General features: G+C 40.9%; 1 protein-coding gene across 5 annotated transcripts in view; it reads left to right on the plus strand.

Moving 5' to 3' along the window:
• Positions 1–13,136: 13,136 nt before the first annotated feature.
• The window catches only part of LOC118376300 (BTB/POZ domain-containing protein kctd15), a 33,495-nt gene continuing 23,405 nt past the window's right edge, over positions 13,137–23,226 (plus strand). The window contains exons 1-2 of one of the 5 annotated variants that reach the window (XM_052484417.1): positions 13,137–13,366; positions 16,939–17,114. In XM_052484417.1, coding sequence (XP_052340377.1) covers positions 16,951–17,114 — 164 coding nt within the window. In that variant the 5' untranslated portion in view covers positions 13,137–13,366; positions 16,939–16,950. Of the gene's footprint in view, positions 13,367–13,391; positions 13,977–14,023; positions 14,412–15,366; positions 15,769–16,938; positions 17,115–23,226 lie in introns of those variants that run through there. The other 4 variants (XM_052484406.1, XM_052484396.1, XM_052484390.1 and 1 more) reach the window with 4 other exon arrangements.

The raw sequence follows: 23,226 nt of genomic DNA on the forward strand, positions 1-23,226 counted from the left end.
AAAAATAATAATGATTTGAATTTCAATAATACTTCTATTTTCTACTAATGTCAATTAAGCCCACGGCTAAACATTCTAATTCTGCCTGTGAGGCAAACATTAGCATGGCTGAAGAAAATTGTGGCAATGTTCCTGCTGTGAAGAAATAACACAGCTCTCTGTTGGTGAGCAGAAACACTTTTGCACGCACCCATGCACGCACCCATACACACACCCACAAATGTGCTCGCGCGCACACACACACACACACACACATAAATGATTGACACTGTGATGGCATGACAACCTGAATCAGATCAACGGGTTGGCCCACTCTCCCATTCATTACCATAACAAATTTGCTGCTTTGCTTTCACTTCTCAATTCAGCGGGTTGCATTCAAGAGACATCTATCTCAATAATATTTCATCAAAGGTTGATGATGTGGGTGAGCTCATCTGATTCATATGCCAGAGTCATTTTCTCACTTTCACATCAATTTCTTGTTTGTTGTGACAATGTGCTGGAACACACCCAAGACGCGCCCTCTGCATTGAAGTATCTGGGAGGAAAGCTCATTAAAATGATTTGCTAGGGGTCTATTAATAACTGTTTGATTCCAAGCAAAACTAAACATAAGCCATGTTTAGCTTTTTCTATTGAAAATCCACAGAACACATCCTTATTGAGGACATATCCTTAAACACTCGGCTTTAAGACGTCATCTCATTTGGTTAACAGGCTCATCCACCAACAAGCTGTTGAGCCTGGATACAGGCCTGGTTCAGCATTTGGCAGGATGGCAAGGCTGTGTCTGGCCAATGTCTGAATAGATATTTATTCCACGGTTAAAATCTTTGGTAACACTTTAGTTGAAGGGCACCTACAGAAGGACGTCATAACATATTCAAAAGCCACACATAAACACTTTCATGACAAGTACATAAGCATTTCTGAAATGAATCTGTGTAATTGTATGTTAATTCCTATTTCACATACATCAACTGCCACATTATTACACTCTTCCCTGTTATTGGACAAATCCAACATGAACACAAGGTGGCAGCACATGATCTGAAACAAATGGCATGATGTGAAAATTCTTTTGAACAAGTAAATATTGCATACTGGACAGTAATGTCCAGTGCTTCAATAGAATGTGATGTAACCACAGTGTGAGTTCATACACATGCAATGTATAATAAATTGCCACTTCTTCAAGCATATCATTCAAAAGTTGTCACGGCTGTTGTCAGAGCTCAGATTTAAAAGGAAAACTTCCATAAAATTGGCTGCAACACTTTTAATTAAGCTATATGCTGTCATTGACATGAATTATGCAACAGCTTTAATGAACTTGTATCAATACACACAGGATCTATAATTAAGCTGGTCACGCAAGCTGGTGGGTGGGCAAAGAGTCGTTCTCTAACCTTCAGGCTATAGCTTCTACAGGGGCGATAAAGCTTCTTTGGATCGTTGCAACATTTGGGTGATAAAAATATACTCCTGTGTGTCTGTTACTATCTAAGGAACAGAAGTATTCCCCTAATGAAGACATTATGCAGATGTTTTTCCATGTGAAAGTACATTTAGGCTGTGTGGAACATCTGTGCAGTGATGAGGATGGACAGGAGTAAGTATTTTCTGATGAGACGGTTTAGAGAGGGAGAGAGTGGGGAGGAAAGACAGGGAAAGGACAAAGATAATATATTGACACTTGGTAGACAGAGTGAACAGTTAGTACAAGTTCAGTACAGGTAGCTGACAAAATTAATTAAGGAAACACTTAAGTAAATGAGGGATGCAAAGTATATTGAATGCAGGTGCTTCCACACAGGCGTGAGTTAATTAAGTTAATTATGCTTAGGGTCATGTATAGAAATTCTGGGCAGGCCATAATTTTGGCTGCTATGGCTATGGCCCCATAGGATCAGCAGGCATATGATGACAATGCCCCATCCACAGAGTGGACACTGAATGGTTTGATGGGCATGAAAACGATGTAAACCATATGCCATGGGGGTTTCCGTCACCAGATCTCAACCCAATTGAACACTTATGGGAGATTCTGGAGTGATGCCTGAGACAGCATTTTCAACCACCATCAACAAAACACCAAATTATGGAATTTCTCATGGAAGAATGGTGTTGCGTCCCTCCAATAGAGTTCCAGAGACTTGTAGAATCTATGTCAAGGTGCATGCTGTTCTGACTCGTGGTGTCCCAACACCCTATTAAGACACTTTATGTTGGTGTTTCCTTTATTTTGACAAACACATGTATCTCGTTCTATATATCTTACAGACATACACTAGGATTGGCTAATATAAGCACTAGTCCTTGGTTGTAATTTATACATTACATTAACAACCCTTCAGATAATAAAGGCATGCTTAGTGATGCTTGTCACATTGATGATGAAAAAATTGTGTCTCCTTTTTGTCTCATGAAACTAAATCCTATTTCATGCATGTATGTATTTGAATGTCTATTTCAAATATCATGTGACACTTATGAGGGTAGAATTAATAGAACTACTCAGACAGGATTGCCCTAGTCTATAGGTGCAAAGGTTAGCTAGCTTCTGTAAAGAATAAGTCTATGGTGTATAATGTTCCCCATTCGACACCTCCTCACCTCCAGGCACAGCTAACAAACAGGTACAGATATAGAATCTTAAGTTGAGCCAGTTTGCTACAGCAGGAAAATAATCTGTTAATTAACAGGAAATGTGAATTATTATGTGGATTTTAATTAAGGGACATTTTTTTGGGGGGGGGGGGAGTTGATACATTTGTAGGGGATGATACATTTTTAAATTGAAATTACAATCTTTAGAAGTCTTTTTAAGTTTGTGCAAGAAAAGTCTCAATAACAATTTCTGATAAAAATGAAGATCCGATATCTGTAGGTATTCTATAGCACAATGCAGAAATCAGCAGGGTTCCTTTACCAATTGAAAAAAAGTCTCCCTAGATTTTAATCATCGCAGATCAGAGTTGTCTTATGTCTTCTAAAGTACCTACAGCACACTAACAAGGTTGAAATACTTTGTTTTACTCAGGCTATTTTTCTTGCCTGTGGCTCACAGCATCATTATCTCACACACCTAAGCCCTGCATCTATTTCCCTCTATGCCTTCCCCTACCGCTCCTTTCAAGGAGAGAGAGACATACCGAGCAGAGCATTCAGTAAATCATTTCCATTCTCTGACACCTTCCTTCCTAGCTGTCTATCTCCCCCATCAAGTAGAATGAGGGATGAGAGTGACAGAAGAGACACCCAGCCCTGAACAAGTGAATGACTGCTGACAGAGAGAGGATGGGAAAGAGAGGAAGAAGAGTGAGGGGCCCGCATCGCACTGCCTGATGGGATAGAATCGCACGCGGAAGCAACAAACTACCTGGGACTATCAGTTATAGTGACAGGGCAGGCGGTGGCGTTCTATTAGCAGGCCGGGGGATAGGCCCAGAGCAGAGCCCGTCCCGCCCAGGATGGATGGGCCTTTCTGGTGGGACTAAATTAATACTGGGGAGTCTAGTCTAGTGAATTGTTTTTGGAACAATGTCCTCCTGAGGAGCTAATCAGACAGGAGTTACCAGAGTGTGCCTGTGGGGTTAGGGCTCTGTGTATCAGGGCTGCCTGGGAGAGAGAGAGCAGGTGCACCACCACAGAAACAGGAACTCATTCCAGGGCAGGAGATAGGAGCTGTTGTCTCGTCCCTCTTGGTCACGATGGTACAGTCTTAGACCACTATATATAGACTCTTTACAATATAGAATAACTAAATGTTTTTGATGTATTCATGAATGGCAATTAAAGGCTGGTAGTTTTTCAGGTTGTAAACTTAGATAGTAAACTGATACACCACAAGTAACTTATTGAGGTATCTGAGGATCCTTATAGAAGTATTCACATTTCAAATGTGCCTCAAAATGATGTGGTTCGGTTTCTGTGAAACTGAAGATAAAAACATATTCCCTTTAATACCCACTATCAAAGTCCAGTCCACTGGCTACTGAAACCTCTGCTATTCTAATGTGAACTCACAGAAGTAGAATAACTTGATGTATTTCTGAGTTGGGACCTGACATGATGAGGTCAGGGATAAAACAGAGTGGATAAGAGCACTGAGACCGTACATTACTGGGTCATTAAGATGTGTAAGTGAACACACTGTATGGTTGTTCTCAATGGAAACCCGGCGTAACTAATGGCGACTTAACGTGTTACTGAAAGACATCTATGACCACAGGGCGGGGAAGAGAGTGAATGTGCCCCGGCCGGCTAGCGTTCCTTTCAGCCTGACATCAGGCCAGTGTGGCACAGTGGAGAGGCTTGCCTTGCTGCCCTGAGAGAGAAGAGTGCCTCTGGCCAAGTGTCTGTATCACTGCAAACACATTCACAGTGTGATTCACTGCTCAAAGGAGACACATCACAGACTCACAGGCCCATGAAAACACATACCATATTCTATTGTAACTAAGGTTTACTGTAGTGTTGGGAATGCTACTGATGGTTTTGGAGCAGCCATTGTCTTTGTTTACCAAAATTGATATTGAGGATTTCCTAATGATAATATCTTGCTCCTTGAAACAAAAACAAACTCCAACACTATGATGATATACAGTAGTACTATATAATATTCTATATGAGGATGAAATAAAAACATGATGATTTGTTGCAAGTTCAGTGTGCAAAACGTTTTTTTCCATGTGAAGTTGGTGGGATTGCATGTTGTGACCATTAAATGTCATCAGCTAGCAGCTCTAGTCCCTATCAGCCAGCTTGCTGCACAGCACAGAGCTCTCTCCCCTCTCGCCTCAGGCAACGGCCACACTCGCTCCCTTCCCCCTCCTGTGTCTGTCTGTCTGTCTCTCTCTCTCTCTCACCAGGCCCCAGAGACCCCCCCCACTGCCCCGGGGCCCTGGGCTCCCACAGTGTCAGGGAGGCCTGAGTGTTGACAAAGCAGCTGGCCTTCAGAAGACACATCAAACCCAGGCCCTGGTTGCGTTTAGGGGCTGAACACTCAACAAAAGGACTCCAAGTTTCAGTCCTAGGCCATTACTAGCCCCAACAACAGAACTACACACCCACAGACAGAGAGAAAGCAGAAAGGCCCTCAAGGGGACATAATATATTATATTCCCTGTTAGAAACAGGATCCCTGACTGCTGAATGAACTCAAAACACGTCCCATACATTGTGAATATTCAGAAGATGGCAGTGGAGTGATGGATTATCATAAATGTAAAGTATAAATCGAGGTTAGGGGGTTGGTGTCATTTTAACACATGCATCCTAATGACAATTCTGGGTCCCCCTAATGCTGATTTTCTCCCCCTAGGCAACATTAACCGGGCACCTTGCATGGGATGTATATTAGACATGAGTGGAAGCATCACTCTTCACGTTGTTACTGTAAATAAAATAGTAGACACCAGCCAGTAACAAAGGAAAGTGTATTTGTTTTATATTGGTCCCTTCATCTTCTAAAAAATGATTGATCATGTCCCACAATTAGGAATAGTTCTCTTAGAAGACGAGAATATTTTTACTCTATTAGTAGTAGTATACAGTGCATTCGGAAAGTATTCAGACCCCTTCACTTTTTTCACTCTTTGTTACATTACAGCCTTAACTAACATGGATTAAATATTTTTTTCTCCACACCGTACCCCATAATGACAAAGCAAAAACATATTTGTAGAAAATTATGCAAATGTAAAATGTCTTCTCTTTTTAAATACCTTATTTACATAAGTATTCAGACCCTTTGATATGAAACTCAAAATTGAGCTCAGGTGCATCCTGTTTCGAATGATCATCCTTGAGATGTTTCTACAATTTGATTGGTGTCACCTGTGGTAAAATAAATTGATTGGACATGATATGGAAAGGCACACAACTGACAACTGACACTGCTGCTGTCTCGTTCCATGTCCGTTCTTTATTAAATGTTTTACTCCCCATGCCTGCCTTGTCTCTCCAGCGTCAACTCATGTGACACATGGGATGATTTCACTGACAAACAAAATAAAGGGAATATTGAATGATCCCCAATGAACCATCGAATCTCCCAAAAACGTTTTCAACAAACATCGGTAAAATGATACATACTTCGGTAAAAGGTATAGAAACTAAAGCTTTGGTTGTCTTCCTCTCAGGCTTCCATGTCTTCTCCCTTGACCTCCTCAATGTCCACCTCTTGAACATCAGACTCATCTTCACTGTCACTTTTTTCACCAATTTTCCAACCCTTGTATTGGTCAGCCTGTTGCATGCTTTGGTGTGTTTGTTCCCAAATAAGGACCAGTTGCGCTCTGAGACGGCTGATGTTGGTGGGATTTGGAGGATGATGGAGGCAACAGGGGAAAGAGCCTCAGATCCACAAATTCCTCCACCAGGTGGCTGATGATATAAGTTGGCACCACTGCCATATTGCATCTGCATCCCGATGCCCTTGCTTGGAAGTGTACTTTGCCAGACTGCCAAGAACCTTGACCGCATTCAGGCCAAGGTGGCGAGACAAGGTAGTGATGACACCATAGGCCTTGTTGATCTCTGCACCAGACAGGATGCTCTTGCCAGCATACATGGGGTCCGACATGTACGCTGTGGCGTGAATGGGCTTCAGGCAGAAGTCTTTTTGATGTATTTCACAACTGCAGTTCCCGCTGCTTAGAGCAACAGTGAAGTGGGTAGGGCAGTACGGATTTCTTCTCTTACATCTGCAAGCAGAGTCTAAACATCAGACAGGATGGTAATGTATCCCTCAATATGTGCAATGGCTACTGCTATAGGTTTCAGGAGTTTCAGGATGCTTACCACTCTCTCCCAAAATATATAATCCAGGAGGATCCTCTTGATGGGGCTGTCCTTATCGGCAGACTGTGATATGGCAATTTCTTGGAGAGATTCCTTCCCCTCCAGGAGACTGCCAAACATGATGACAGCAACACCCCAATGGGTGTTGCTGGGCAGCTTCAATGTGGTGCTCTTATTCTTCTCACTTTGCTTGGTGAGGTAGATTGCTGCTATAACTTGATGACCCTTCACATACCTAACCATTTCCTTGGCTCTCTTGTACAGTGTATCCATTGTTTTCAGTGCCATGATGTCCTTGAGGAGCAGATTCATTGCATGAGCAGCACAGCCACTGGGTGTGATGTGAGGGTAGGACTCCTCCACTTTAGACCAAGCAGCCTTCATGTTCGCAATATTGTCTGTCACCAGTAAATACAGTACCTTCTATGGTCCAAGGTCATTGATGACTGCCTTCAGCTCACCTGCAATGTAGAGACCAGTGTGTCTGTTGTCCCTTGTGTCTGCGCTCTTGTAGAATACTGGTTGAGGTGTGGAGATGATGTAGTTAATTATTCCTTGCCCACGAACATTCAACCACCCATAAGAGATGATTGCAATACAGTCTGCTTTCTCTATGATTTGCTTGAAGTAGAGGGATTTTTGTCAGAGGTTGCTTGTTGTGAGCGCTGAGGGAACTTTATGCACTTGGCCAGAGGATTCTGCATCTTTGTTGCATTATTCACATATGATTTGGCACAGTATTTGCAAATGTACACAGCTTTTCCTTTTACATTAGCTGCAAAATGCACGTGGCATTTTACTGTAAAGATTAGACGAAAACGTGTAAAAAAAATCAAATACAATTCCATGTACAGATAAATAGTTAAGCAGTTAGATTAAACAACTCCTTTGTAAGATTTTTTTTTTTAATGAAACATGTATGGAAACAGGTGAATTAACACTCCTCAGTTAGCAAGCTAAAACCCACATGGTAGCAAAAACTAACTAGCAGAAATTAAGTTAGAAATTATTTAAACACACTTTGCTGTATGCTACTATTTACTAGTTAACAAAAAAAATGTATGTCATATAAAATATATTCACCCCACCCAGTATTGTAAAGCATGTAGTGTTTGGCTCAGACAGTGTAGTAGTGTGGGTTCAGTAGCATCTCATTAGTGTGTAAGGTCTTGGAAATCAGCAGTACATGTGATGGAAAAGTGCACTGCACATGTGATGGAAGAATGCACTGTTTCGGACCCTTTGCAACCCCAGTGTAGATTGATGAGGGGAAAAAGAAATGCAATACATTTTAGAATAAGGCTATAACATAACAAAATGCGGAAAAGGCAATATGGTCTGAATACTTTCCAAATGCAACGTCATCTACAAAGGTGAACAGATGAGAGATGTAACTGAATCGCTGAACATTTTCCTCTGTGATTAGTGTCTTATAGACCACATGATGGCACTAAAAAGGATTCTCTATCAAGACTTGACATAAATGAAAAAGATTCTCCAAACAATGTCAAAATAGAAATAAGGTAAAAACAAAACAGGAATAGCTAGGGTTAGGGTTAGGGTTGGGGTCGGGGTTAGGGTTAGGGTTAGGGTTAGGGTTAGGGTTAGGGTTAGGGTCGGGGTTAGGGTTAGGGTTAGGGTTGGGGTCAGGATTAGGGTTAGGGTTAGGGTTAGGGTTGGGGTCGGGGTTAGGGTTAGGGTTGGGGTCGGGGTTAGGGTTAGGGTTGGGGTTGGGGTCGGGATTAGGGTTAGGGTTAGGGTTGGGGTCGGGGTCGGGGTTGGGGTTAGGGTTGGGGTCGGGGTTAGGGTTAGGGTTGGGGTTAGGGTTAGGGTTAGGGTTGGGGTTAGGTTTAGGTTTAGGTTTAGGTTTAGGTTTAGGGTTAGGGTTGGGGTTAGGGTTGGGGTTAGGGTTAGGGTTGGGGTTAGGTTTAGGGTTAGGTTTAGGGTTGGGGTTAGGGTTAGGGTTGAACCAGGATGTGGACATGAAGCTATGGTTAGGATTGGGGTTAAGAATAGAGTTAGGGTTGAACCAGGATGTAGTAATGAAGCTATGGTTAGGATTAGGGTTGAGAATAGAGTTAGGGTTGAACCAGGATGTGGACATGAAGCTATGGTTAGGATTAGAGTTGAGAATAGAGTTAGGGTTGAACCAGGATGTGGACATGAAGCTATGGTTAGGATTAGGGTTGAGAATAGAGTTAGGGTTGAACCAGGATGTGGACATGAAGCTATGGTTAGGATTAGGGTTGAGAATAGAGTTAGGGTTGAACCAGGATGTGGACATGAAGCTATGGTTAGGATTGGGGTTAAGAATAGAGTTAGGGTTGAACCAGGATGTGGTAATGAAGCTATGGTTAGGATTGGGGTTAAGAATAGAGTTAGGGTTGAACCAGGATGTGGACATGAAGCTATGGTTAGGATTGGGGTTAAGAATAGAGTTAGGGTTGAACCAGGATGTGGACATGAAGCTATGGTTAGGATTAGGGTTGAGAATAGAGTTAGGGATGAACCAGCATGTGGTAATGAAGCTATGGTTAGGATTGGGGTTAAGAATAGAGTTAGGGTTGAACCAGGATGTGGTAATGAAGCTATGGTTAGGATTAGGGTTGAGAATAGAGTTAGGGTTGAACCAGGATGTGGACATGAAGCTATGGTTAGGACTAGGGTTGAGAATAGAGTTAGGGTTGAACCAGGATGTGGACATGAAGCTATGGTTAGGATTGGGGTTAAGAATAGAGTTAGTGATGAACCAGGATGTGGACATGAAGCTATGGTTAGGATTGGGGTTGAGAATAGAGTTAGGGTTGAACCAGGATGTGGACATGAAGCTATGGTTAGGATTGGGGTTGAGAATAGAGTTAGGGTTGAACCAGGATGTGGACATGAAGCTATGGTTAGGATTGGGGTTAAGAATAGAGTTAGGGTTGAACCAGGATGTGGACATGAAGCTATGGTTAGGATTAGGGTTGAGAATAGAGTTAGGGTTGAACCAGGATGTGGACATGAAGCTATGGTTAGGATTGGGGTTAAGAATCAAGTTAGGGTTGAACCAGGATGTGGACATGAAGCTATGGTTAGGATTGGGGTTGAGAATAGAGTTAGGGTTGAACCAGGATGTGGACATGAAGCTATGGTTAGGATTGGGGTTGAGAATAGAGTTAGGGTTGAACCAGGATGTGGACATGAAGCTATGGTTAGGATTGGGGTTGAGAATAGAGTTAGGGTTGAACCAGGATGTGGACATGAAGCTATGGTTAGGATTGGGGTTGAGAATAGAGTTAGTGATGAACCAGCATGTGGTAATGAAGCTATGCTTAGGGTTAGGGTAAAGTCCAATACATGTCATAAATATTATTAGCATTTTTCGAGACAATAAATTGCATGTTGCATTTTTGATCCCACCCAAGTAAATGCTGTTTAGTCTGCAAAACTAAGTTGACATTCAACAGCAGCATCAAACTCTCACAGAGGACAAAGTACTCGCCCTTTTTCTGCACTTTTCCCAACTTAATTGCCAGCATTTAGGACTTGGGGGGAATCACTCTGTGCCTGTTAAAAGGTGTCTCTATCGTTCTATATGCAACACAATTCCACAAATTCTATTAATAAACTGACACCTCTCATACTGCCTTTGAAATGATGAACAATGAGTGTCGCTGCTGCACCTCAGACACATGCCAACATCAAGTAGAATGTCAAATGACTGAGAAATGGAGCAATTGACAGGAGTGAGACTCCATAAAGCATGCATATTACTAAAAGCAAGTTCTGGATGTTCTTTTAAAACTTCCTCCACACTTGCCAGGGGAAACAGAGGAGTGTCGAGAAGGGGTGCAATACTCGGGTTAGGTTACAGTTGTGAAGAGTAAGCAGGTATTTAGATAAGCTGAGTACGAGTGCAAACTGTTTCCTCTTCTGTGTTTCATATAGTTACAGGGTTCACTGGATGACCCTCATTAAAGCATAAATGAACAAAATGCTTCAATTCAAAATGTGTGATTTGTGGTCAGGCTGAATATTCAAATGCATTAACCTTGACAATGTTTCAAAGATCCTAGCAGGTTGTTGCACCTCTCAGAACATTACAGGAGCAGAAAGGCAGTTGAGCAGAATGGTAAACAGATTAGTGACTTGTGTTATACCGATGATCCAGGTTTACCCTGCCTGTTACATTGGTGCTGTAACTCAGGTGATGTCCATACAGTGTGTCCATACAGAGTGTGTCACAGTATAGCAGACTGGGTTTGACACCTTGACTGAGATCTGAAGTTTCCCAGATGTTTCTAAACTTTAGCACAGCAGGTTCATGTGGTCTTGAGTACCACCAACAAATATGTAAACAGTTTTCTCAATGTCCCTCTAAGATTTAGAATACTACTTCCTTCAATGCAGACGCACATTAAACATCTGAAATAATGGAATGGCCTTTACAATATGTTTCCTGGTACACTGTACACAATATTGAAATGTCACATAATCAAACATATGCTTATACGATGCTGAGTCCAGAGGATGGCAAATTAGATGGATGCTGTAATTCCTGTGCACTCAGGCACCACATCACATCATACAAATGGATCTCCCAAGAGCAAAGTCTCACTTACCTTTTGTACAGACCAGAACCAAAAAGCATTACAATTACTGCATGTGTCAAAACCACACATAAACACTGTATCAAATTAATATTGTTATGGGTCTATGAAATCATACAAACCAGGCATAACCCTTTACAAAAGGGACAAAATGCTGGATAATAGAATAGCACAATATTGTAGTCCTCAACATGTCGATTTAGGAATCACTATTAGTGACACCTGGTTTAAACCTCCAGGCTCTTATTATTCTCAAAGGGTCATGAATGAATGCATACATTACATTAACATATGAACTCTCCAACAGGCCTAGCAAATCCTGACTCATTATTTCTTTCTCTGTTTTCCTGCTGTTCGTACACTGCACTCAGAATCTATCATGCAGAATACATTCACAGTACTGTCTCTGGCTCTGTATTAATATTCATTTTGCTTTGGGTAATTGTAGGCTACTTTCATTTTACTTAATTAAATATGTGAAGTGTGTAGGTTTTTGGAGGGAATACTATTTAATTTGATCAAAAGGAAGATTATGTTTGTGTCTGACACATTGCAAATATGAGTGTTACAGTTTTCATTCAAGGTTGGACTGATACACACTGAATAAATAAGCAATTATTGTTATAGGAAACACACTGCTAGTTTAAAAATGACCTCATTTTGATTAGTTTACAGACTCAATTACAATATTTTGACACTGTTATTGGTGTGTGAACTCCAAATATGAATTAATCTGCTATTCTAGTGGTCAAGAGGGCCATATATGAGGCCTGTAATTATGTCTACACTACATGCAAATCTTCAAGCTGACCTACTTCTCCTTTTCACATCAGACACTCAGCTAAAATCCATAAATTAAGGAAATTAACTGATGGGGCCCAGGGCAACTTTGTAAGCTATTTAAATCTTTAAATTTACAACATCCCTGCATACTTCATATAATTGAACTAACTGCAGGGTTGTTACTTTAATGAGAAAAAAATCCTGTCTTCTTGCCTCCAGTTTGTACTCCTGAAGACAACAAATGCATGCCAGGGGGCAAGTTTATCTTGCCCTGTTAGGGGGCTGCTTCCTAAGGCAGCTCTGATTTATTTCCAATTCTTATAACCGTTCAGTTTGGCGCGGCAATCACCAGACATGAACCTGGAACCCCCCTCCTCTACGAGACGCGTTTTAATTCGATCAATCAGATAAATTGGAGTACCAAATGCAGCCCTTATTGCAATCGAATTCACATTATTATTGTATTCCTGCACTATTAATTTTTCTTTGGACCAATAATCATTTCCCACACTGGTTGGCGCCAAATATCAAGAAACCAAATAGCTGAGCGCGGTGGAGTGTCTGAATTCCACAGTAGGCCTACAGTAATTACCGTGTTCAATGCATCAATTATTCACAGTTATTTACACGCAAATAAACAAACACGCAAATAAATAAATAATCACAAGCCTATGTGAGCACCTGCACAGGAAGGAGGAAGAGCAAAGAGATATCACTTTGACTTCCACAGGGTGCCTTTCAGCCTACTATAAGTGTGATGCAACATTGATTTATATTTTGGGGGGCATAGTAGCGTTTTATATAACATTTTTTTTTAAATTAATTTAACATAATGCATCTTTAGGTACATTTGTAAAATCTTCTAGCTATGCTAGCAGCCTGCCTCGCTGTTTGCATAGGAAATCTCCACTGCAGACACCTCCATCTAGCCCTGTGCTACAATTGAAATGGCGCGTTTAGCTGGAGGCAGGTTGTGAGGGCGCTTTCTGCAATAGCAGAATGCATGTCGATAGACGTCATTTGGTTTTAATGGCCTACAGGACATTTGGCGTTACTACTGGAGACATTAGTGGAGAAGGGACAGGGGAAAATCGCCGCATGAAAAGTATCCAAGGAAATCTACATATGATTATTTTATTGACACTTTGTCAACAAGTTACCAGTGTGCCTTTGTAATAGCTGTAAGTACACGACTAGGGAAGCGTGCCCTGTTTTACTTAGTGGAGAGTGGAAATGTATGCCTAGCTGGAAATGCCTGGGGGATTTTTACATCAGACGAAATGACAATGATTAAAATCTGTTTTTTTCCTGCTCTAAATATATTGAGCGACGTGACACTTGCTTGATATTGAATAGCACTTAACCGTTTACCCCCCGCAAACCAGAACGTTAAACCGTTACGGGGGCTGATATATCTATATTTTTTTACCGGAAAATACGAAAAATCTGACATCAATTATTATATCCGGTCATATACATCATTTTTGTAACAGGGAGAGAGTATCACTTATTCGTTTTTAAAATCTGACTGGGTGCGGGTAGAGCTAATTGTAGCCTAATCCTTGCCCCAGAGGCGTTTGGGCAGCCGGGAGCAAGAATTCTTTTTTAGCGCTGCTCTGTTATTTAGAGACAGGATTATTGTCTTTCTTCTCATAACAGACCGGTAGTATCATTTAAGAAAAAAGGGCACTCAAGAAGCTAAAATACGAAGCAGGATTTGACCGACTCAAATTTGAACTGTATACAAATAAGAACCGAAAAGGGAAAGGAGAGATCTCTTCTATGTATAAGGTAAGAACGCTGCTTTGCTTCTTCCTGTGCGGCTTTTGTGGACAGAGCTTGGTCTGAGCAAGTCAGCCAGCATCAGTTATAGATAGATCTTTAAAGCCACAGCGACCCTTCTTTTTAATCAATGTAGCTTTCACTGTTAGATTCACATGTTTTAGAACAGTTTGTGGATACGGTGTTGGCAGTTTCGTTCCAAAGGAGCGGATTCTACTTGAGGAATGCTTGGGTCAGCTATTGGATGGCACTCTAGTTCTACGACACTCGGGGCATGTGAAAAAGGGGAACGCAGTCATCAGCTGGGACTGATATAAACTGGCACGGATTCCCTCGGACTCCTACGATGTTTGAAACGGTATGACTAAATTCATATTAAGATACGGAATTTCCTCATGGTATGATAGCCTACAGTATCAGCGAACAAACTATACTCAACACCAGGTAATTTGGAATAACTTTACTTGTAGTAGGGCTATGTTTTGTCCAGTCTGGGAAAGGTGTGAATGTTTGTCTAGGCTGTAGTCTTTCCCTTGTTGTCTATTGATGCTGTTGGCATATTTACGCATTCATTTTACGCATTGTTCGCTTTTGTATCAAACCTCTCTGGATCATAACTTCATGTTGGTAGAAATTAGTAAGACGCCATATTGTGCATCTGGTTATCCGTGGGCATCCATGTAAACTGTGTTCAAGAGTGCAAAAGTGGATACACTATGGTTCTCTGCTACTGTGCATGTTCTTTGGGCTATTTGATTTTATAACAATTACGCACATTCTAATATTTGCTTTGTGCAATTGTCAAATATCTTTCTTTGGTACACCATTGTCCACAGTGAAACCCAACTCTTGTGAACGTTTCAAACCGGCTTATTGGCTAGAGTTACTACAGCTGGAATGTTGGTCAATAGGAAACTATTATAACACAAAGTCAGGGAACAGACGTCAGTTGATCTCATTCAAACGAGTCAATGGTAATAGTTCCGGTATTTGTCTTTTTTTATTTGAGAACTCTTGTGAGACTATAAAGGAATCGAGTTTCTTGGCTTATAGCCTTTTAATAATGTTAATCTTTGCCCCCCATATTGATCATATATATAATAGTATATATATATATAGGAAACATGTTATTTTTTATATATATATATATAAATAATATGTTTTCCAATATTTCACGTTACCCTCCACTCCGTCAACTCCTCCCATTTTAACCATGTGTGTGTGTGTGTGTGTGTGTGTGTGTGTGTGTGTGTGTGTGTGTGTGTGTGTGTGTGTGTGTGTGTGTGTGTGTGTGTGTGTGTGTGTGTGTGTGTGTGTGTGTGTGTGTGTGTGTGTCTCATATCTGGTATATATTCCCGCAACAATATTATCGCTATTGGTTACTGTGGCCCATGGCTAAATGAAGAGGTGGGATAGCCTCATACGCCAAAAACTTCTTAAGTCTTTTGAAGTCTTTCTTTCACTGGGGCCTGAAATGTATCATCCAGCGTCGTATTAAATGATCATTATTCCTGAAGGCTTGGTGGTTTATACAGCGAGGCGGGCAACACCCTGGAAAATCTGTAGTCTTCAACAACACTTTGTGCCCCAGGGCATCTCGCCTGCAGCAAAGGGCTGAATGAGCTCTAACAACTGCCTTCTGTTGACCTTTTATTCAAAGCTTAGTAAATGTGCTCTTGCATGGAAGAACTAGTTGATGAAATGCCTTTCTTTCCAATTATAATAATTTAGTTTATTCCAGCGACCCGCCATTTTTGCAGACATGATGGATATATATTTTTTCATGAAACCATATCCTCATGTAAGTTGCTTGACATTTTCTAACTATATCTGTTTCCAATGAAACTGACTATTAATTAAACGTTTGTGAGTTGAGATGTTGGGATTTAATTGACAGGCATGTGCGTAATATTTGCAAATTACAAAGTAAATAACCATAGGAAAACATGTTATTTTGATCAATCTTAATTAAATTCGATTGTGGTGATTGGTTGTACGCAACTATGATCCCCAATACCCACATGTCTGTTTAATAGCCTACATCATTGTTTAACCCAACTCTGACGAACTGTATCCATGCGCCTCGGACTGCGCTGTGGCCTGAAGCGCGTCAACCCAGTGTATGCTACCTAGTTTGGGAGGGATTCATTTAACGGATAGTTGACATTCATGAAGTGGTCATATGTTTCTCATGCCTTCCATCCAACATCCCCAATATTCACAACAGCCTGAGGACTTGCATCCTTTCTTGGTTGAACATGTGTTAAAAGCGTGCCCACGTTTCTAAAAGGTCATTGGAGGATTCCCGAGCAATTAATTAAAACCCCTGACCATGTACATTTACATACATTTTCATGACAGATATTACAGAGTTATTAAGTAGTTTTGTCTTCACATCTTGGTTGGTCCTGTTGTGTTTATAGTGTTTGATACATATAATTTAACTTGACTCCTATGATATGAGATGCTATTTTTAATGCACCAGTAACTTTTTTAAATGTTTCATTTCCATGTTATTGTGTGGGGTTCAAATAAAGAAACAACACAACAGTCTTGTAAGGGGTGAATGTTTTCGTATGTGTGGTTCAGGAACAGAGTTCATCGGGAACAAATGCCTTGGATTCCGTATTCTCAGATTGGTGGTTGGTGTGTCTGGGCATATCACGTCTAACACATAACACGACCATTAATTAGAATATTGCAGTTTGTTTTATCCCCCTAGAGGCTGACACCTAGCATTCCTCTTTCTGGAGCCGTAATAATCATCCTCATATCCTGCCCCCCGGCGTTGAATGAAAAGATGCAAACATACTTCATTAGAACGGTGGCAATAACTTGTAAACTAAATATGCGAGCAGACAGACATGGAAGTGATCTGATAAGGCTCAGGATCGCACTGGTGGAAGATACAGACTTTCTGAGACCCGAGTAAATTATGATGTCTATGGCTTTTCCATTTACTTGTTTTCAGGAAGGAAGAAGCATGTCACGACTGTCTTTGACCCGGTCCCCGGTATCTCCTATGTCCACACAAGGAATCCCTCTACCGGCTCAACTGACAAAGTCGAATGCTCCGGTTCACATTGACGTCGGGGGACACATGTATACTAGTAGCCTGGCTACTCTCACCAAATACCCAGACTCAAGGTAAGGAACCGGATATTCTCATTTAATAAGTGAAATGTTTTTGTCGTTTATTATCCACAGTACCAAGATGTGCCACCCAAGGTGCTTTTGTTGCAGGATTATTTTTTAAACATTTTTAATATAGGAGTGTAGCCTACTGATACATATTGTACTTGAAAATGTAAGTAATTGTGCTCAGTAACACTTTTGTTAGCACATGATGCTCCAAAACCCCTCATTACAAGTTGTTAATATCAGTGATATACTTGATTGCTTTAATGATTGTTTCTCTCTAGTTTGATATTGTATATTGGATAGCCTAACCTCCATATGGCCTCATTTGAAATGTATTTGATTATAACATGTTTATAACACATGGACATTTGTTAATTGCAGTTGCTGACTCTTTTATTCACTGAAGTGATTCTACAGGTTTATGCACTTGAATGGTACATTATGGAGAGAGAAAATGTCAGCTGTTATTTCCCCATTATAGTAACAAAACCAATTTATCTAAAACCATCTCTAATCCATGTCCAAATGATTTGCAACTAAAAACCAGCCATGCAACTTTATAGTAAAGCTTATAGTTTATGCTGAAGTTAGTTCGTGCTTTCTATAGAAATGACCCCTTATGTTATATATTCCATGAGCTACATGCTCAAGTCAATTGCTATTACTAGAAGCCAGAGTTTCAGCTAAGCCAAGGTAAACATACATCAGTTTGTAGGAAGATCTAAGGAAATGCTTAGAGGAAATGTATCAATATAAGTCTTGGATAGTCACACAGCTCTGACAGGAAATCACTGTCAACTACTTTGTTTTCTATGTCCCTAAACCAGCATGATTTATCTTGTGAGAAAATCTCCATGCCTATAATAGGCCATTGTTTATTCTTAGTATAATTATGTCATGTCTGTCATTGCTATAAGCTGTGTGTTTGGTTCATTTAAGAGGGTTGGACAGCAAGACAGGACCAGACACTGCAGGTACACAATACCCGAGTGAACGTTTTTGTTATTACTAGCATTATGTGCATATTACCCACCGTTTTATTACATTAGAATTAGAATTTCAGTAAATCAATAGTTGATATATTTGGATGACTTTCCAGATGTTCAAATACAGGTTGTTTCATATACACTCACTGTACCGCCACACATATTCCCTGGATGTACATTATGCAAATAATTCTGTGTTGTTTTACACTTATGTTTATACTATTTATCATGTAACTTTTACACTACCATGTACCTCACACAGTGGTGGTTGGTGCCGTTTAAAATGAGGGAGGACGTTTTTTTTAATGGACATGGCCTTATCTGTATTAAAGCATATTGGATAACTACCATTCATATTCCAATCACCAAATTCAATGTTACAGCAATAGGTTTAGGCTACAACATGATACTCAAATTTTCCCTATACCAATTATGAGGTTGCTACAACCTAGCCTATGAATGAAAGTTTATAACGTTGGTGCACACAGGTCGACAGAACATTTTGAGGCTACAGACAGTGACACATGGACAGACAGTGACACTTTCAATACCGCCTTGCACACTCATGCCTGCATCTAGCTGATCTAGGGTGTAATCATTAGTCCAACAGTTGCAAACAAGAGTTTCTATAGGACAAATTCAGATATGTTTATCCCCGTTTCGTTCTGTTTGCTAAGAAACGTTTTTCAACAGAATCGGCAGAATGAATACCCCTCTGATCATGGGAAAAACACAGTTGACTTTCCTAGCAGCCAGATTGTATCAAATCAAATCAAATGTATTTATAAAGCCCTTTTTACATCAGCTGATATCTCAAAGTGCTGTACAGAAACCCAGCCTAAAACCCCAAACAGCAAGCAATGCAGGTGTAGAAGCACGGTGGCTAGAAAAAATCCCTACAAAGGCCAAAACCTAGGAAGAAACCTAGAGAGGAACCAGGCTATGAGGGGTGGCCAGCCCTCTTCTGGCTGTGCCGGGTGGAGATTATAACAGAACATGGCCAAGATGTTCAAATGTTCATAAATGACCAGCATGGTCAAATAATAATAATCACAGTAGTTGTCGAGGGTGCAGCAAGTCAGCACCAGGAGTAAATGTCAGTTGGCTTTTCATAGCTGATCCTTCTCGCATCTATGCGCATTGAAGTCCCTTTGCTTGTGGACTTCAATGCGCAACACATCAGCTGTATGTGACCAGGCGAAAAAAAACTTTCCAAGCCAAACCATATCATAACCGCTACACACAGCCTACATTGTTGTCACCATATTAGTTAAAGTAACGTCATAGTCAACATAGCTAATATAACTAACACGTTAGTAAACCCACTACAATCATGCAGTAAAGTTACAGTGTACAGTCAGTAAGCAGTTTAGCACTTACACTGGCGGGCCCCAGTGGCAATAAATTAGTAAATCAAAAGCTTACCTTGACTTGGAAGAGTTCCAGTGTTGTGTCAGCTGCATTTGCTAGCTAAGTAAGTGATATTGAAAGTGAAAATGATGAAATCCCTGTTTCTATCTCTCTCTTGCTTCTCCTTCATGTTGGGAGAAATTAATTTGTTCAAAACTGTTAAACTATTGTCTTTCTCTTTATTTGAGTCAACTACTCACCCTCACCACATTTTATGCATTGCAGTGCTAGCTAGCTGTAACTTATGCTTTCAGTACTCATTCTCTGATCCTTTGATTGGGTGGACAACATTTCAGTTCATGTTGCAAGAGCTCAGATAGGTTGGAGGACGTCCTCCGGAAGTTGTCATAATTACTGTGTATGTCTATGGAAGGGGGTGAGAACTATAAGCCTCCTAGGTTTTTTATTGAAGTCATTGTACTCAGAGGAGGATGGAAGCTATCTGTCCTCAGGGTACACTGTTGTGCTACCCTACAGAGTGCTGTTGAGGCTACTGTAGACCTTCATTGCAAAAAGTGTGTTTTAATCAATTATTTGCTGAGATGTGAATATATTTAGTATAGTTGTATCTATAATAATAACTTTTTAAATGTTTTACCATTTTATTTTTATGAAATTCTGTTTTCTGAAATTCACTGAGGACAATGGCCCTTCCCTTCCTCCTATGAGGAGCCTTCACTGACCTCACATAATGATGTTGCATAATGATGTTACACATTGCATATACATTATACACAAGGGTGAAAAGCCATACAAATGTAGCATACATGCTGTATAGTAAGGAGTAGCAGTGCTTTTACAGTAAAAGTAATGACAGGATACCACTGCGTATGTGAGAGCCAGTTCTCTCTCTCTCTCTCTCTCTCTCTCTCTCTCTCTCTCTCTCTCTCTCTCTCTCTCTCTCTCTCTCTCTCTCTCTCTCTCTCTCTCTCTCTCTCTCTTTCCTCAGTGTTCCACACAGTCTGCCTCAGGGGTTCACTTTCCTCTAGAGCCAGTGGAGGAGGAGCCCTTTTATGTGAATTAGGATAATGGCTGACAGAAAGCAAAACAATTACACTGCAATAGCCAGCCTTATATGCAGTCTTTTTAGAGGACATCCGGTGTGGTGTGCATGGAGGAGTCTAGTCCTTGTCCGCCATTCATGATCCACTGAAACATAACAATTAAAGAACAAGGTTCAAAGAATTGTAAGTTGATGATGACTTTTAATAGATTGCTGCGTTAATAATGCAGAGTGAGTAGAGAAACTTAGTCTAGTAACTAATGTCTGGGTATTCATCTTCCTCTGTACAGACTGCAGTAAGGGACAGAGGTCATCAAACATTGATACCCGCTCTGGGGAGTTCACAGTTAAGGAGATAAGCTTCAGAGCTCCATTCTACTGAGGCTGAGGAAAGTAAATGAGAAGAATCTTACAAAGACAAGGAAACTATTTTGAAATGACCCTTGACATAAGTTATTGCTTATTTTGACAATTTCTCTTGTTTCCATTAGCTATGAGGGGTGGCATATAAAACATAAACAAAACATCACCTTGGGTATTCAAACCAGCAACCTTTTGGTTACTGGCCCAACGCTCTAACTACCTGCAGCCATCCCTGGTACTGTCTACAATGCCAGGGGTTCCCAAACATTTTCACTCCAGCATTCGGGACCCCCCATGTCTATTTCTATGGGCACAAGCACTGTTCATGACACAAACTGTTCACACTCCTCTTGTTGGTGAAGATAAAAAAAAATTCTGGTATAAAGCTAATTTGATTGCAATTCTACACATTTTGCCATGTCTAATGTGTATATGTAATATTTCAGTGAGTCGAACATTACAACGAAATCTATGGGCAAAAAAACCTAGCTAAAAAACCATAGCTGACATGGGCTAGTTGATCTGGACATTTCTGACAAGTTATAAATATCTCTCTAAGATATTCAATGACTGACATGACAAGAGGAATACTGATGATGCACTACCCAATTTCAAAATTGCATTCTACAATTTATTTGTATTTTTAGGGTGGACCCCCACAGTTTGGAAACCACTGTAGTGTGCTACTATACCACTTGTTCTACATTATATTAATAATATTTGAACCTTCAGTTTTAATCTCTGTGTACACTTGACAATGGACTTCCCTACCCAGTTGTAAATCTATTCACAGAGCCAGTGTACTGGCCTTGAAGTTGGGTTCGATACATTCATCCAAACACTCTGGGCATTTGTTTTCACAGACATATGTAAGATGTCCTGCAATGTATGTCAAAAATTCATTGGGAATCTATTGAAAACAGCTCAGGTCTTTCATTTTGGAGAGAGTGAAAAGCTGCACTTGTCTTGACCCACCCACATCCCTAGCCATGAGTTTCAGACTCTAAACTGTTAGTCTGACATGTGTGGGTCCATGAGATGCCTACCTACCGCCTGCTCAACCACGCTGCCTCTACTCAGCACCGCTGGGATGGGAGATCAGAGATGCTCCTGTCCTTCACAAACTCCCACTCTGCCCCCCTCTCTCTCTCTCTCTCTCTCGCTCATTCACTCTTTCTCCCCCTCTCTCCTCTTTCTCCTCCCCTCTCTCTTTCTCTCTCTCTCTCTCTCTCTCTCTCTCTCTCTCTCTCTCTCTCTCTCTCTCTCTCTCTCTCTCTCTCTCTCTCTCTCTCTCTTGTTCTCTCTCTCTCTCTCTTGTTCTCTCTCTCTCTCTCCATCTCTCTCTTTCTCCCTGTCTTTCTCCTCTCTTCCCTCTCTCCCTTTCTCCCTCTCTCTCTCTCTCTCTCTCTCTCTCTCTCTCTCTCTCTCTCTCTCTCCCTCTCTCTCTCTCTCTCTCTCTCTCTCTCTCTCTCTCTCTCTCTCAGACAGGCAGGCGGATGGTGTATAGCTCTCTACCTGTCTGACATGACAGAAACAAAGCTGGGTGAGGGCGGGGGTCCGTCTTTCAGGTGCGGAGGGCCCCCAATCGGTGATTTACCAAAAGGAAACACTGAGACTGAGGGAGATACAGAAATGGAGAGAGGGAAAAAGAAAGAAAGAAAAGAAAAACAGGCAGCATTTTAATTGCTTTTTAAAAAAGTGGAGATGAAAAACAGAGTTAGCCTGGAGGGGTATGGTGAAATTCTAGCTGGAAGAATTGCAAGACCATATGAGAAAGGAACACCTCAGGCATAACAGGGAGATGAGTATTGGTTTTTTATAAAGCATTTTGCATCGATTTTCAGAGAGAAAGGGAGAACGAGAGAGGGGCAAGATGGAGAGAGAGAAAGAGAGAGAGAAGGGGAGGGAAAGTGAGTGGAGAGAAAGAGAGGGAGAGCATCTTTGAACTGGCTCTCTTTATACAGTTAACAGGAAAGGAAAAACAGGGCAAATTCTACATGATAGGATTCAGTCTATACCTGATGAAGCCCTTTGATACAGTTACTGTGTGTGTCTTTACAAAGCAAAGGATTGTAATGGAAAGTAAATGCAATTCGATTTAGAAATTTAAACTATAAAGTCAAAGCTATAAAATGGTCCCGTGTGGCTCACTTGGTAGAACATTGTGCTTGCAATGCTGGAGTTGTGGATTTGATTCTCATGGGGGACCTGTATGACAAAGTATGAAAATGCATGTGCTCACTAATGTAATGTGAGCACATGTGATAAGAGTGTCTGCTAAATGACTCAAATGTAATACAGCTGTGTATGTGTAGATTCCCATAGCATCTCTCTTTCTTGTGTTATGTCTTATAAC

This window comes from Oncorhynchus keta, chromosome 2, assembly GCF_023373465.1.
Source record: "Oncorhynchus keta strain PuntledgeMale-10-30-2019 chromosome 2, Oket_V2, whole genome shotgun sequence".
In the NCBI taxonomy this organism is placed as follows: domain Eukaryota; kingdom Metazoa; phylum Chordata; class Actinopteri; order Salmoniformes; family Salmonidae; genus Oncorhynchus; species Oncorhynchus keta.